General features: G+C 56.8%; 1 protein-coding gene across 1 annotated transcript in view; it reads left to right on the top strand.

Moving 5' to 3' along the window:
• Window positions 1–16,466, top strand: part of LOC119090031 (fat-like cadherin-related tumor suppressor homolog) — a 68,107-nt gene extending 51,641 nt beyond the window's left edge. The window contains exons 6-9 of the mRNA XM_037212827.1: window positions 3,573–3,737; window positions 11,405–11,560; window positions 13,525–13,726; window positions 16,291–16,466. Coding sequence (XP_037068722.1) covers window positions 3,573–3,737; window positions 11,405–11,560; window positions 13,525–13,726; window positions 16,291–16,466 — 699 coding nt within the window. The remainder of the gene's footprint in view (window positions 1–3,572; window positions 3,738–11,404; window positions 11,561–13,524; window positions 13,727–16,290) is intronic.
• Window positions 16,467–17,102: the final 636 nt, after the last annotated feature.

Here is a 17,102-nt window from a genome sequence, read left to right as displayed (position 1 = left end):
GCGCTGGCTCGGTGACGGCCCTCAGCGGGGGCTCGGCTCGCCCGCCGCTCCGGCGCGCTAGGCCGGTGATTACGAGCGGCGGTGAGGGCACCGGCCAGCCAATTAGCGGCCGTTCCAGACCACAGGCTCGGTCGGGAGACGACGGCGGACGCTTTGCTGCACTGACCGGACCACACGGGTGGCGGCCGGCCGGACTGCTCGGACCGGACCACACGGGTGCAGTGGGTCGGACTGCTCGGACTAGATCACACGGGTGCAGTCGGTCGGACTGCTCGGGCCGGACCACACGGGTGGGGGCCGGCCGGACTGCTCGGACCGGACCACACGGTTGGCGGTCGGTCGGACCACTCGGACCGGAGCACTCGGGAACGGTCGGTCGGACCGCACTGACCGCACCACACGGGACCGATCGGTCGGACTGCGGTGACCGGACCTTACGGAAGCGGTCGATCGGACCGCGCTGACCGGACCACACGGGTGCAGTCGGTCGGACTGCTCGGACCGGACCACACGGGTGCAGTCGATCGGACCGAGCTGGCCGGACCACACGGATACAGTCGGTCGGACTGCTCGGACCGGACCACACAGGTGCAGTCGGTCGGACTGCACTGACCGGACCACACGGGTGCAGTCAGTCGGACTGCACTGACCGAACCACGTGGGCGCGGTCCGTCGACCGCGCTGGCTCGGATTACCACGATAAAATCCGGCCGCCACGCCGCTCCGCTCTATCGGCCGATTGCGCTCGGGTGTAGCCCTGCCGCAGGGCCAGCACGTCTGGAGCTGGGGCCGCGGTAGTCGCCCCACACCGGCAGATGGGAAGTCATCACCGGACTTCAGGTATGCGTGCCGCACGCTGGTCGCTGCCTCGCCGGGGGGCCGGCAGGAGCCGGGACCACACGGGGAGCAGCCCTATTGTTCTCGCGACGCTTAGTGAAACTGACGGCCACTTTGAATACGGATGACCGCGGGGCTCTTGAGAATTCAGCTAATGTGTTGTTTGTTGGGTACACGCTAACAGCCCTCTGATGTAGCCATCACATTTATTGTTTACTGTGCGGCTCTTGCCCCCGAATCGTCAAGCGAAAGGCTCTGCAGTCAAGTGAGAAGTAAGAAGATAATGACAATCCCCCAACTTCCACTGGCTGAAGCGGACAGCATGCTGCACGGCCGGCCACAGGACGGCTTCACGATGGGTCTCGTGGTGCCACCGCAGCTCGCAGTCAATCAACCGCAGCTGCGCCGCCGCTGTCGGGCGGAGCCGGGGCACTGCCGGGCCGGAGCGGACCGCGGAGGGCGTGCAGGACGGCGTCTGAACAGGTGGCGTCCGAGCAGCGGTCTGCAGACACCGCCGCCCATTAGCCGGGTCTCTCGGCGGCCTTTGTCCGGCGGGATGGGTCGGCGCTGCTGGCCGGCCGCGGCTGGTCCGCAGCCGCTGCGCCGCGCACCGGACCGAGCCGCGGCCGCAGCCCCAGCTGCCGGCACAAACGCCGCCCATTAGGCTAATTTCTGTCTCCGCGCTGTGGTGTGGGCGCTCGGGCTCAGCTCACAGGGTTCTGTGCGCGCTAATTTCGTAGCGCTTTGAGTTAGTGAAGCTCTTAAATCATCACCGTCGGTGGTGGACTCAGCGGACGGAAATGACGTCTCGCTAAGCGTATTTCGCCGCGTTTTCTGTCGCAAATCCAGTCTTAATCCGGCCGTGAGGTATGCGCGGCGTCTGTGTGGCGACGTGGGCCGACGCACGCGGACACGTGCCAGCCCCGGTGCCTACGCCGCGCCTCGGGCATGGCCGACTGGGTCGCGTCGATGCACCCCTCTTAATCACCCCGCCCCGGACGTCGAGTGGGCGCCGACCGTTCGTGCCCGTGAGCGCCTGTTGAATCAGTCGCGCTAACTGTGGACGACACGGCGCGGCCTGGCCGTGCAGTCGGCAGAGTCACGTGGTCGGCGTGCCGCTCGCTGCTGCGCTGCTGTCTGCGGCAGGGGTCCGGAGGTCATCGCTCTCGCTCAGCCACGCCGTGCCGTTCTTTACGGTGGACTAATCTGACGCCCGCCATGATTTGTCTCGGAGATTGCTCGCGTTTTGCTGGCGTAAGTGGCCACTGGAACGACCGGGAGGTTCTGGAAACTTTTTGAGATAATTCGCCGCCGCAGCGCGGGCCGCATGCAAACAAGGCACATTAACATGGCAGACTGGCAAAAACAGAGCGGCCCGCTAAGCTGTGACGGTGTCGCCCCATCCGCTCTCATCGTATGCCCGAAAGGCAACCGACGGAAGCGGGACGGCCTGGGAGGCGGGAGCGGCCGCTCTATCGGGGAACCCGGCTCCACAGAAATAGGGCGGAGCGCATTCTGTCCGTGCCACGTGAGAATGGCCGAGGCTTGCGTGTTCTGTGGCGCCAGGGGATAGTGACTAGTGACTTGGTTTGCGGTGCTTGCTGCCACTCTAGAGATAGTGACTGGGTTGCGGTGCTTGCTGCCACCTTCGGCGTGTGAGCCGGCCGGCACTGGAGACGAGTCGGCTCCGGCGATTGCGAAGGTAGACGGCGGAGGCGACCCCGGGCGCTTTCCCGGCAACACCCGTGCGTCATCCCCATCCACTTCCACGTGACCTGCACACAGCGTTTTGGCGCACAATTTTGTTGAGCTTTTGTTGAAATGTAGAGCTACGGAAGACAAACGACGCGCCGTGACCCAGACGCCGGGCAGTGCTGCCACCCGCCTGTCTCCTGGCTGCCCAGCCAAACGACAGCACGACATCATGGAAACGAACTTCTGGAGCAAAGACGGCATGGAGCAGCAGCTTGCGTGCCGTTCTTATACCGCCGCTGTTTTCAGGGTCCCACTAGGAAACCGGAGCTTGTTTGGCATGAACGTTACCAACAGGCTGTTTGCGTGAGGCTCACGCGAAAGAGCGGGGTTGGCAATCCCAGCTGGACAATCTCCGCCGCGAACGAGACCCTCCAATAGCGTTTAATGGTCCGAGGCCCGCTCGGCATCACCCGAAATGCATGCCAAACGACGGCCATACGTCACAGCCTCGTAAACTGACGTCATTGATGTGGCGTCACTGCTTCTGAGCCGTTACATTGAGGGAATAAAGCATCCGTCGGCCGTTGCCAGACTGCTTTGTAAAAAGCACGCCCGTGTGTAAGTCGGGTCCGTGCTCTCGATGACACCGTGTCGTGATATGTGATGTGATCCCCTCTGACACCGTCCTCTGGTCCGACAGGTCACGGTGTCGGACTGGGGAGCACCGGCCCTGACCTCCACGGTCCGGGTCATGACCCCTCTGACACTGTCCTCTGGTCCGACAGGTGACGGTGTCGGACTGGGGAGCACCGCCCCTGACCTCCACGGTCCGGGTCATGACCCCTCTGACACTGTCCTCTGGTCCGACAGGTGACGGTGTCGGACTGGGGAGCACCGGCCCTGACCTCCACGGTCCGGGTCATGACCCCTCTGACACTGTCCTCTGGTCCGACAGGTGACGGTGTCGGACTGGGGAGCACCGGCCCTGACCTCCACGGTCCGGGTCATGACCCCTCTGACACTGTCCTCTGGTCCGACAGGTCACGGTGTCGGACTGGGGAGCACCGGCCCTGACCTCCACGGCCCGGGTCATGGTCACCGTGCTGGACGAGAACGACTCGCCCCCGGTGTTCTCTGAGCGGCTCTACCGGGTCCAGGTGCCGCTGGGACCGGCGCTCAGTCGGCCCAACGCCTCCATCTTCCAGGTCAGGTCTCGTCCATTGACAGGCCAGGGGTGCCGTTGACGAGGCGCTGGCACTTAAATGGCGGATCGCCGTGGCTATTTTGCAACATTACCGGCTGCAAAGCCGTCCAGCGCACTGCTTTTGAAGGCTATTCCGTGATAACAGGCCGTTTAACGGCCTCGTTTCTATGCACATTAACTGCCGTAAACCAGTTGATCATTTCATATGCTCAGCTAATGTGACCCGAAAATGAGCTCATCGTACTCGTTCCTCGTGAGAAACGGAACGATAAGGAAGTTGCGAACATTTCTCGTTGATCCCAAGTGAATGGATTGTTTGGTGTTCTGCGTGACCTTTTGAACGCAGCATGACCTCGGCTCGTGTTTTGTAGAACTGGCGACCGAGGCCAAGTCGCGTGGTGGTCTGGGCCATGTCGTGTGGCGACCGAGGCCATGTCGTGTGGCGACCGAGGCCATGTCGTGTGGCGACCGAGGCCATGTCGTGTGGTGACCTGGGCATAGCGGTGTGAAATATTGGTCAACGCTCAGCTCACCTGGCCGTTGTTCTTTCACATAGGGTTTAATCGACTATACAGCTACGTTTTTTGCGTCAATGTTACTCGGCGAACGGCGCGAATGGGAGTAGCTCGGAACAATGACCGTCACCTCCGGCTTCAGCGCCTGCGCAGAAACGGCCTTTAAACCGTGTGTTTCTAGTCGGGCGCCGCCGACACAAAGGCCGCCAATTGTTCGCCTGCGGTGCGCGGTTCGGCGCCAAGCCTCGCACCTGGACCCCCTCCCCCTCGTCCGCCGACATGTCGACACCATCCCTGTACCGTTGCCGTGTCCGCGGCTACAGTGTGACGGGACCGGGGCACGGCGCTGATTCTCATGTAAAGTGGGCCGGAGGGCCGGCCGGCGCGGAGGCGGGGCGCCGCGTGTAAACAGCCTTGTTATCGCCGTTATCGTCGCCGACTGCATGTCGAGCGGACGCGGTGACGGGTACAGTCTCCGGGGAGGTCCGCCATGGGGAGGGGGCGGCGGGCCCGCATGCGAAACAGCGCCGACAGACGGCTGATGGCGGTCCGCCGCGCCGGGGCAGGATCGCCGCGAGGCTCCGCCGGGGCGGGGTCGCCGCGAGGCTTCGCCGGGCCGGGATCACCGCGAGGCTCCGCCGGCGCGGGGACGGAGCGGCACAGCCGGCTCTGTGGCTGCGGGGTCGAGATGGTATCGACACCCCTGCCGCCCCGCGCCCGCAGTACTGTCCGGGGTGGGATTGGCCGGTGCCTGGGGCAGGCGGGCTGGCACTCCTCGCTCCGCCTGTATCTGGTAGAGAATCATCTCATAGTCCGCCTCGCAGCCGCGCGGTTTCCAGGTAGTCCGCGATTTGCGTGTTCCGTTTCTCTATCTGCAGCCAGCTGGCTGGCTGATGTCTCGCTGCTGTCCATGACCATCTAATGTTCAGCGAGCCGTTTCTGTTATCCCTCCCTGGTCGCATGACGTCGTGGTATCCATCCTCGATCAGGCGGTATGTGGACAGTGCCTTTTGCAGGCTGTGTTCTGTTCAAACCACTGTAAAGTTATTGTCCTCGCCCCTTGGCAGCCAATGTCCTTTTATTCGTCCCTTTTCAGCTAATAAGAACCACGCCATCCCTGGTCAGCCGATGCTTTGTCACCGGCTCCTGGTCAGCTGATGTTTTGTTACCGGCCCCAGAGTCACGTTCTGTTTGTCACCCGTGTGGCTGTTGTTCATGTGTACCCTATGTACTGTTGCCCGCCCGTGGTCAGGCGATGCGCAGATTCTTGTTCCTGGTCCTTGGTGAGCTGCTGTCTTGTCACCTGTCCCTGGTCAGCTATTATCCTGTTATCAGTCCCTGGTCACCTGCTGTCCTTTTACCCGCCTCAGTCGGCTTCTGTCCTGTTGTCCGTGCCTGGTCGGCTGCTATCCTGTTATCAGTCCGTGGTCATCTGCGGTCCTGTTCCCGTCCCTGGTCAACCGCCGTCTTATTAACCGTTCCTGGTCAACTGCTATCCTGTTGCCCGTCGCTGGCCAGCTGCTGACTGCCCTGTCGCTCGCTCCCCTAGCATGTCCCTAGCACCCTGTGGGCGGCCAATATCCTGTCGCCCGTAGTCGGTCATCCCGTCTCCATTGTCGCTGATTGGCTGCCGTGGCCGGCGCGGCGTCACTGATCCGCAGCCGGCCGGCCGTCAACAAATGGGCACTGACGGCAATGGCTCTCGGCGGCGGCCGCTGGCCGGCCGCCAGCACGTGCCTCCGCGGCCAGTGCGTGCGGAATATGACCGGCCTGGCCGGCGGCCGCTGACCTGCCCCGCTGGGCGCGTATTTATAGGTGACGCGGTGCCGGTCGCGGCGACTTGTGGCCTATCGCGGCGGCGTGTTCTGCGAGACTGGTGCACGATATTGTGCCATTTGTTCGAGGAGACAAAGAAAGATGGACACCCGCCTGGCTTGGTATGGATATTCGCACACCGTTTCTGAGACTAATTGTTCGTTTCACTGGCGGTCGATGCGCGTGTTACGGCCCACTGGTTGCCAGTGGCGGATCCAGGATTTCGTTAAGGGGGTCACCTCGCAAGAGTGTGTGTCCTCTGCAGTTTGGGTACCCCTCCTTTCGACCATGAAGTTTAAGATTCTTGTGTCTGCTGTTTTGTTAAACGGGAAGCCATCTTTCTGTGCGCAGCCCTAAAAAACAAGCGTGTCGCGTCTATGCATATAAGGAGCGCGCCCATTTTCTTTAGATTATTGTGCATCCTACCATTTTGACTTTAAGTCTTGCAGATAAAGCTTGGTAAAGTAAGTTAAGATTAGCTGCTAAATACCAGCAAAATCCGACACGACACTTAATGCCAAGGATGGATGTAGCCAGCCAGTTTCCAGCGGCTAACGTACTAGTCCATGTAATCAGCCGCTGGCTTATGACTAAAGCATAGTGTTGGTTTGGCTGTAACAGGGGGTGTCAGTTTTTGTAAATTATTGGGAGGCCCGAACCGAAGGTCCGACAACCTACCCCCCCCCCTCCCATTTTTTTCACCGGATTTATCCCGCTTTATTTTGATCAAACTCAGTATATGTTTTTAATGTTTGTATAATTTATAAAGCCTTTAATGTAAGTAGAATAGGAGTCATGCAGGAATGGATCCAGGAATGGGAAGAATCCATGGAGGGCTCCGAATCGAACAAGAGTGCCTCGGAAGGTTGACATATAGGGTCCCGACAACAGCGAAGGCCCTTCCCTCCCCCTTCCCTCGAGAAAATGCAAAGGAATTGAGGGCAACCTGGAAGACTTTTTAGAGATTGGAGTGCCCCAGACAGTGGGCATGTGTGGTCCCAGCAACAGCGCAGGATCTATGGACAGTGTATTGAACCCGAAAGAAAACCTCCCCAACCGCCATACTGTCGAATCAGTAAAGGGTAATTTTAGTGTGCTCAAGGCCTTTTAATTTTGCCTGTAACACTTTCTGGTCTCCTGCTGGCCCATAAATGTCCAATTTACTGTGCTTTGTGCCCAAAACCCCGGGACCTTTCCGGCGGTTACGGACCCCTTCGGAATGTATGGGCTCCCTCGGGACCCATGGACCATGGAGAGGGGCATGGTTCCGCCCCCCCCCCCCCCTATGCGTTCGCCACTCCTGGTTGTGCTTCTGTCTTCCTGATGTCTTCTTGCGCAGTATACCCGTGTGTCACAAACGATGTTGCGTGCTCATGCCCGGATATTGCACTGGCAGTTCCACCCGTAATGACATGTCGTCTACGGTTGGGTGCCGCACAATCTGTGCGCACACTGTGGACGTCAACATATGGAGACGCGCGGCTAAAGCTAAGAACTTTCTTAGTTTGCCGACTAAGCTTCGTCGAATGCCCCCTCCGTTGTTATGAAATTTGATTGGATTCCCACTCAACGGCTGCACGTCTTCTTGGAGGTTTAGGAGACTTCGGAGGAGCGCCGGAATTAATCTCAGTTGGCATAGTTCCAGCAGTGCTCGTAACACATGGCGCTCGGATATATCTGTGGGCTCCGGGATTAGAATGCAGCATATTTGGAATCATAGCGCCGGTCGCTGAATAGCTTGCAACCGAGGTACTTGTCACTGAAATGTAACTACGTTTGCATTAGCTCGAAATGGCAATGGGCCTGATGAAAGAAATGTCCTATTTCAGCCACTCACAATGCTTGCGCGTCACATCGGCTGTGACGTTTCGGCCGCACGTTCTGAGTCAGCTCAATTCTGTAGTCATGCGGCGTCACTCTGCCATCAGTGCAGCGTCCCGTGACGCGTCCGCGAACACCCCAGCAGCGCCTCCGGCTGCCAGTCATGGGATGTCGCTCTGCCATCAGTGCAGCGTGCCGTGACGCGTCCCCGACAGCCCAGCAGCACTACCGGCTGCCAGTTATGCAGCATCACTCTGCCATCAGTGCAGCGTCCCGTGACGCGTCCCCGACAGCCCAGCAGCACCCTCGGCTGCCAGTCATGCGGCGTCACTCTGCCATCAGTGCAGCGTCTCGTGACGTGTCCCAGCCCATGACCGACAGCCCAGCTGCCTGTCCTGCGGTGCCCCACTGACGTCCCGGCGGCGCGGCTCCGACAGCGCGCCAGCGCCGGCGCCGTCCCATAATCCGGTCTCCTCGTCACGGAGCCCCCGGACGCCCATGAGTCAACCCTGGCGGCGGCTCGTGACGTCCCCGGACACGGTGACCGACTGACGCGATAGCGCACGAAGAGCGGCTCTCGAGGCTCGCGAACGAGGCAGCGGCGCTGCTATGGACTAGGCGGGCGACCGCGCCGGCGGCGCGCCTCCTCGTCCCGGCACCGGCTCCAGCTCCACCGTTAAGCGTCCAATAATCCCACGGTACCGGTCGCGGGTGTCTGCAGCCCTCCGCTGCCGCCCTGTTGCGTCCGATCCCGCAGGCTCGAGCGGGAGGGGTCGGGGAAAGGATTAGTGTGTTCCGACTGACGTCCATTGTGGCTTGGAATGCGCCTCGTTTAAGTCGCGTTGAGCGGTGATCACTTCCTGTGAATCTTCAGGTATGCATAGTTCTCCTTGCGTCCAGACTAGCCATAGTCTTGTGGCTAGGTGGTTAGTTTCTTAGGTCACTATTCTGCATTGCTGCAAGTTTCTTAGATCACCATTCTGTATTGCTGCACTCTTGTAAAGTTTGCGAAGAAAACAGAAGCTCCGTTGTCTGGGGGTCCCCAACCACTTGCCAGAAATATACCGGATACATGCCGTTGGAGAAACTCGGGCGTTCCCTTGGAAACATTATTTTCTCCGCAGGTGACGCGAGAAGGCAACTATCAACTCTCTCTGGGATGTCATTCACTGGCCAGTTCCACGGAAAGTCATTTCCTTTCCTCCGGCGCCATTGTCCAGGGGTAATTGTATCAGACAGCTACACGTTCTCCGCCCGGCTCAACGAAGATTTGCGGGATCAGGCAGTCGGCCTATCCAATGAATCTCGCCTGGTGCGGCTTGCATCGCCCGATTTTTGCCGTGGTGTCGACCTTCCCGCCATTTCATGTTCGAACGGCGTTCAGACGCTTTTGTTTGAGTTTCTTCTCCTGCGGGTGTGATCCACTGTTGTTCAGACGCTAGCGGATTGTTATTCGCCCGTAGAACTCCATACGACAAAGAAGCTGCTCACATTCGTCTCGGTGACACGAGCGATTTCTCGCAGTGGTGCCTCCTGTCCTTGTCAGTAAGCATTCGGCGTCGTGCGCCGCTATGATCATTTGGGAGAAGGCCTTCTGGTCCGTACACTCCGGCTCTACCGAGCCGCTCATGGCGTGGCGCACCGGTTCCGTGTTCCCACCGTCACGCCGCCGGTCCCCGTCATTAACGTCACACCCCTGTCCCCGTCCGTAGCATCACACCTTTGGTCTCTGTCATTAACGCCACACCCCGTGACCTGTCAGTGACACTACATCCTCTCAGCCCGGTTGTTGCCTTCTGCCCTGTGTGCGAAAGTGAAAAAGTGTTTGGTGCTTGTTCTACCGCCCAAATTACACCCCGTTATCCTGCCGCTGAAGTGGCCGTTACCGAGCAGCCGCTATGGTAGCTGCCTGCCGCTGACGTGACTGTCACCCTGCCGCCGACGTGACTGTTACCCTGCCGCTGACGTGGCTGTTACACTGCCGTTAGTGTGACTGTTTCCTGCGACTGACGTGATTTTTGCCCTGTCGCTGGTGTGACTGCTACCCTGCCGCTGACGTGACTGTTACCCTCCCGTTAGTGTGACTGTTCCCCTGCGACTGATGTGACTGTTACCCCGCCGTTAGTGTGACTGTTCCCCTGCGACTGACGTGACTTTTGCCCTGTCGCTGACGTGACTTGCCCTGCCGCTGACGTGACTGTTCCCCTGCCGCTGACGTGGCTGTTACCCTGCCGCTGACGTGACTGTTACCCTGTCGCTGACGGGACTGTTCCCCCGCCGCTGACGTCTGTTACCCTGCCGCTGACGTGACTGTTACCCTGCCGCTGACGTGACTGTTACCCTGCCGCTGACGTGGTTATTACCCTGCCGCTTACGTGACTGCTACCCTGCCGCTGACGTGACTGTTACCCTGCCGCTGACGTAACTGTTACCCTGCCGCTGACGTGGCTATCATTCTGCCACTGACGTGTCTATTACCCCGCCGCTGACGTGACTTACCCTGCCGCTGACGTGACTGTTGCCCTGCCGCTGACGTGACTGTTACCCTGCCGCTGACGTGACTGCAACCCTGCCATTGACATGGCTGTTACCTTGTCACTGACGTGGCTGTCACTCTGCCACTGACGTGTCTATTACCCCGCCGCTGACGTGACTGTTATCTTGCCGCTGACATAACTGCTACCCTGCCGCTGACATGACTGCTACCCTGCCGCTGACGTGACTGTTACCCTTCCGCTGGCGTGACTGTAATCCTGCCGCTGACGTGACTGTAACCCTGCCATTGACGTGGCTGTTACCTTGTCACTGACGTGGCTGTCACTCTGCCACTGACGTGTCTATTACCCCGCCGCTGACGTGACTGTTATCTTGCCGCTGACGTAACTGTTACCCTGCCGCTGACATGACTGCTACCCTGCCGCTGAAGTGACTGTTACCCTGCCGCTGGCGTGACTGTAATCCTGCCGCTGACGTGACTGTAACCCTGCCATTGACGTGGCTGTTACCTTGTCACTGACGTGGCTATCACTCTGCCGCTGACGTGTCTATTACCCCGCCGCTGACGTGACTGTTGCTCTGCCGCTGACGTAACTGATACCCTGCCGCTGACGTGACTGTTGCCCTGCCACTGACGTGACTGTTACCATACCGCTGACGTGACTGTTACCTTGCCGCTGATGTGACTGCTACCCTACCGTTAGTGTGACTGCTACCATGCGAATGACGTGGTTTTTGCCCTGTCACTGACGTGACTGTTGCCCTGCCGCTGAAATGACTGTTACCCTGCCACTGACTTGACTGTTACCCTGCCACTGACGTGACTGTTACCCTGCCGCTGACGTGACTGTTACCCTGCCGCTGACGTGACTGTTACCCTGCCGCTGGCGTGACTGTTGCCCTGTCACTGACGTGACTGCTACCCTGCCGCTGACGTGACTTACTCTGCCGCTGACGTGACTTTTACCCTGCCGCTGACGTGACTGTTACCGTGCCGCTGACGTAGTTGGTACCCGGGCAGGTGATTGCACACGACGAGGACGCCGGCGCGAACGCCGAGCTGCGCTACTCGATCGTGTCGACGGACGGCCTGCGTCTGACCATCGAGCCGCGGCTGGGCCAGCTGCGGCTGCCGACGGACGGGGCGCCCATCGCCGCCGGCAAACACCAGCTGACCGTGAGTTATGGACGGCTAGTGGCCGGCACCGGCAGGGCCGACCGGCCAGGGCGTTGCACTGTGCGATGAGCGACTGGACGCTGAGCGATTACAGCGCCTGTCAGGCCTAGGCTGCCGCCTAGTTTATAGCGACAGCTGCGCTCTGCACTGCAGTCACACCACGCTGTGCATTGCACGCTCAGCCGACCGTAAGTGCGTCCGTTTGCGACAGCTTGCAATTTGAGGGACTAACAACAGATCGTCGAGCAGTTCCATGGCTTGTTGTGGACCTGGATGGTGTGCTTGTTATTGCTGTGTAACGGCCCGGGTGAGTGTCATGGGAAACGTTTTGTTGACATCCACAGCCTTCTAAGTTAGCGCTCTGTATAGTGTATTGCCTTGTTCTGTGGAGCATTGTTCCTGCTGTGTTTTCGCGGCTTGCGGCCAGACGCAGCATCACTCCTCGTTAGCCGTTGTTACTTGACTCATATCTAAAAAGTATGCATCAAATTGAGTCACGTGCATGATACTAGTTCTGCTAGATCCATTGCTGATCTCAGGAGACCCGGACGCAGTGATGCTTTCAGGACTTCAAACTAATTGCAAACGTGTGCGAGAACGACGAACTTATTTCCGCTGGGACGAAAGTTATTGATGAGCTGCTGTGGTTGACTGCAGGAGAAATCTGCAGAATGCTTCATGTGTGAATTCGAACATAACGAACAGTATGCAATAAAGTATGCTACCATATACTGCACGACATTTTTACCATGTATAGCGTTAGGCCACCATTCGATAGCTTAAATCCTTACGTTCCAGTATTCCCTTGTCTGCAAAAAGCAAAGAGAATGTTCGTTTCCACCGAAATTAAAGTCAACATTACGTTGCCGTACTTGAATGCGGAGAAATAATGCGCAGCTTTTTAAGTTGAAATTTAAGCATAACGACTAATAAATGATGAAAGTAATTACACGCAGCGCACCACATTTCGGTCATGCATTTGTCGCTAGGCCATGCGGCGTTTGAATCCTTATTCAATGGCTTTTTTGTTCCAGCATTCCTTTGCTCGCAAAGAAAAGTATGGTCCTGACGTAAGCGCCGCAACGAGACGGAAATTACGACCAGACTCGCTGTTCCCATTCCAGTGGCTTCCCATTTCAGTGTCATACGTATATTTTGAATGAGGAAAACGCACTGCACAAAGGGAAATGCATCTGAATTTGAACTTATTTTCTTTGGGGTGTGGCGGTGGTGCTGCGGGCAGTCTTCCGGGTGTTTCATGGCATTGTTGGTTGCATAAGAATTAGCACTGAAAGATGCCCCTGCTACCACATGTGAACACGTTAGCCTGTTGCAGTAATGCCGAGATCCCTTACTCTACCCAGGGAGGAAAATGCTAACCCTGGGCTTCCGCCTCTTTCCTGGGGAAGAATCAGGACAACAGTGAGCTGTTCATATCAAACTTTGTTGCTGTTCTCGAACAGTTGTGCTACTTCGAGGGTTGAATTTTGACCCCCATTCGGGTGCGTGTCAGCAGTGAGGCCCAGCTGACTCGGTTGAAAGCGATAAACGTGTCGGCACTGAGGTCTCTTGTTGTTTCGAGGCGAAGACTGCGTTCAGAAGCACTATTAAGTCTGTATCTGTTGTGACCGCATGCAACGGTAATTAGCAGTGATCGTTCACTCAGCGTCATCCCATTGTTCTCCCGTTACGGCTACATACGGTGGCGTGGTTACCGCTGAAGCCCCCGCTGTCCGCAAGCAGGGACAGCAGACGGTTGTTGGCAGAGTCATAGTGTTTGGCTGCGCTGTTTGCGCGTCAAGGCGACCGACCACAGTCTGGGCAGCATCGAAGCTCGGCCATTGCCCCACCCAGGTCAGGGCAGTGGACAGCTGTGCTGTTACCACCGAGCTCTCCCGTTGTCGCCAGATGACGGCGGCGCATTGTGGCCAGTTGCTCACGCTGAGCGCCTTTTCTGTGTCCAGGTGCGGGCGACGGACGGCGGCAAGCCGGTGCGCTCGTCGGTGGCGCGGGTGCTGCTCACCGTGCTGGAGGAGGGGCCGCCGCCGCCCCACCCGCCCCGGGTGGACCTGCCTGAACGGGCCGTCCAGGTGTTCGAGACGGACCCGGTCGGCCACCTCGTCATCCTGGCCACTGCCAACGCCTCGCTGCTCTTCAGTATCGCTGGTGAGGAGCAGAGCTTTTGGGCCGTGGTGAGCTGCGTGTCCTCTCTCAATACGTCATGCTAGCCTCCGCCAACGCCTCGTTGCTCTTCAGTATCGCTGGTGAGGGTCAGGACTGGGCGATGGTCGGTTGTGCCCCTCTCATCACGTCATCCTGGCTTCCGTCAATGCCACGCTGCCCTGCATTATTATTGGTGATAGACGGGGCACTGGGAGAGTTAGATGTACCCTCTTTCATCACATCACTCCCGTCAATCAAGGATGTTCAGCTTGTTGAGCGGCACGTGTGATCCCCTTTAGGTGTATGGGTAGGTGAGACAGCGTTCGCGGAAAATTTCTAGAAGCCTGGAAACGCTTCTGAGATTTGTTTGCTCAAATAGCATGCGTTGTCACGTGAAAAGCCCGCCCGTCCGTGTGATGCTATTAAACTGCTTATGGAAACCTTATTCCCGGGCTGTCACGTTTCATTGATAAATGCCATTAAGTGACTTGAACTGAACTGTGAACTATGTAACTATCTATGAACTATCGCATGAGCGACGCATGAACTATCGCATGAGTGACGCACGAACTACACGCATGAACCGTCGCGGAGAACAAACTGTCGGATGACGAGGAGTTTACGGACGAGACTCTAGATCGAGCGAGTTCAGCCGGAAAATGGTGGAGCAGACTCAGCCCCAGAGACACGGCGCTAGCCGTGCCTCGCGTAACTATGAACAACACCTTTGACGGCCTGACATGCTTGCAGCCGGTGGCCGCAGCTTCGTGCAGTTTCCAGCAACAATTTATGCAATTTTGTTTAAGTTGTGCACGCTTTTTCCATACTAATTACATGCGTTCCATTGACACCGGAAGCGTACAATTCGCGATGTTTGTAGAGTTTGCATAACACGGTTCCCAACAGGGCTTGGATCACGGTGGCTCGGCTTCCAGCGAGTCACCAATATCGACACCAATGTTATATATAACATAATATATAGTCACGACACCAATATCGCCTGATTCGGGAGAGCACACCAGGCAAGCACACCGGCAGAAAAGTGGAACGACGTGCGTAGCCGGCTTCGGTCTCCCGGAAGCAAAATACGCATCCACCAGTTTTTGGCGTTTTGAAGGATTGATGTCATATCTCACCAACCAGAACAGGCAATAATTGAAGCCATCTGTGTGGGCCAAGGCACCGGTTGCCAATCACTGACGATCTCAACACTGTCGAGCCCATAGTAAGGCTACTAATCGGCTGAATAGCGAAAAATGTCGCGCTTTTTAAAATCAGTCTGGCGTATAATGCGGCGCACCTTAAACTACGAGATGAATGGGACTATTAAAACGGCACCTACTTAGATAAGTAAGTGCGATGTCACTTTGATCAACTACGCAATTACGTTTAAAGGGATTATCTTGCAGGAAATGCATTGGTTAGCGCGGTAGAAATTTAAATCGGTCGAATTTTATCCACCTCGGATATATATATATATATATATATATATATATATATATATATATAATTATATACATATATATGTATTTAAATCGATGAATGCATATATATATATATATACATATATAGATTTGAGCAACTCGATTATTGTTGATATACAAGGAATTTCCATTTCACGACGTCGTTGTTTTAAGGAGTTTTCCTGCTGTGATTTCTAATGCGGAAATGTTTTTGTTCTTCGCATGCTGTGCACAGTTTGGATATCAATCTTTCCTCGCGGCATACCCATGTTCCGTCCGCTGCCCAGCTTCTCCCATCCGCCGACACCCCGTATTTCTGCGCCGGGCAGAACGGTCCCGCTCGTCGCGGCACTGACACCCGTCTATCAGCATCCGAGAGCCGTCTCCAATTACGGGTGTTAGCGCGATAGTCTGATTAGTCTGACGTTATTTGTGCGCGGCACGCGGCAGCCGCGTCAGTGCGGGGCTACCCGCGTTGCTGCGAGTCAGAGTCACGGCTGTGGAGTCGTGGGGTCCGACTCGGCTAGGCGGAGCGACGGCGGGCTTTGCTGGCGATTCCGATCGGGTTTGGGGATCACTCTATTCCGGTGTCAGGCTTGTGAGAAATGTGTTTCCGATTTCCGCGTGGCCGGCGCTTTTGATGGATCAAGTAACGGGGAAGTGGGAGGGAGTGCTCAGGCAGCCTTCTGGCAGCGATGGGATTTCTGATCTGGGTAATGGATCATTTATTGTAGGCAGGATGCATTGTGGAGGCGTATGATGTAGATGTATGATCTCTGGGGAGATACCGAGATACTGAGGTTTTGTTGGGTTCGGTTCAAGTTAAGTTGTTTTCAGTAAATGTCGAGTTCTGCATGTTCTTGTGATTAAGCTGGCACGAATGCGGTTTTCTTTAATTAGGTGCGAATCCCGAGATTTATTCTTTTCAGGGACTAGTCATTCTCCGACACGCTGGCCGGAGAGAATAACTGATGACCATTTGTTACGTCTGTGTCGGGGAACTGCTCTCATGTCATGGTATTGATCCCAGGCCGGTGATGTATGCCCAATGGCAGTGCATGTGGTATTCCTATCCCGGTGGGATTCAAGCCATTTCTGCCACAGGCGGCAACACCGGAGGCAGCTTCAGCGTCAACAGCCAGGGCGGCATCGTGATCGCCCGCCCGCTGGACTGGGAGACAACGGCCGAGTACACGCTGAACGTGTCCGCCACGGACGGGAAACCCACGTGGTCTTCAACGGGCCGTAGGTGCCGTCATGAGCTGCTCACAGACACGTAGCCGAATATGTGCAACTCTGGTGAGTTAGTCATAACGACACCTGCGCGGCTGTGGGCGAGTTCTCCTTAACATTGGTATATATATATATATATTATATATATATATTTAATATATAATTATATATATATATATAATATAATGTGTGTGTGTGTGTGTGTGTTGCGTGCGTGCGTGGTGCGTGGTGGTGCGTGCTAGTGTGTGTGTGTGTGTGTGTGTGTGTGTGTGTGTGTGTGTGTGTTGTGTGTGTGCACACACACACACAACACAACCAACACACACACACGTCGGTCACGGTCGTTGTTAATTCTGTGTGTGTGTGTGGTGGTGTGTGGGTGTGTGTGGGTGTGTGTGTGTGTGTGTGTGTGTGTGTGTGTGTGTGTGTGTGTGTGTGTGTGTGTGTGTGTGTGTGTGTGTGTGTGTGTGTGTGTGTGTGTGTGTGTGTGTGTGTGTGTGTGTGTGTGTGTGTGTGTGTGTGTGTGTGTGTGTGTGTGTGTGTGTGTGTGTGTGTGTGTGTGTGTGTATGTGTGTGTGTGTGTGTGGTGTGTGTGTGTGTGTGTGTGTGTGTGTGTGTGTGTGTGTGTGTGTGTGTGTGTGTGTGTGTGTGTGTGTGTGTGTGTGTGTGTGTGTGTGTGTGTG

This window comes from Pollicipes pollicipes, unplaced genomic scaffold (assembly GCF_011947565.3).
Source record: "Pollicipes pollicipes isolate AB1234 unplaced genomic scaffold, Ppol_2.1 Scaffold_3087;HRSCAF=3621_pilon_pilon_pilon, whole genome shotgun sequence".
Lineage (NCBI taxonomy): Eukaryota > Metazoa > Arthropoda > Thecostraca > Pollicipedomorpha > Pollicipedidae > Pollicipes > Pollicipes pollicipes.
The sequence above is the reverse complement of the archived record's forward strand: the minus strand, read 5'-3'. Positions and strand labels throughout refer to the sequence as shown.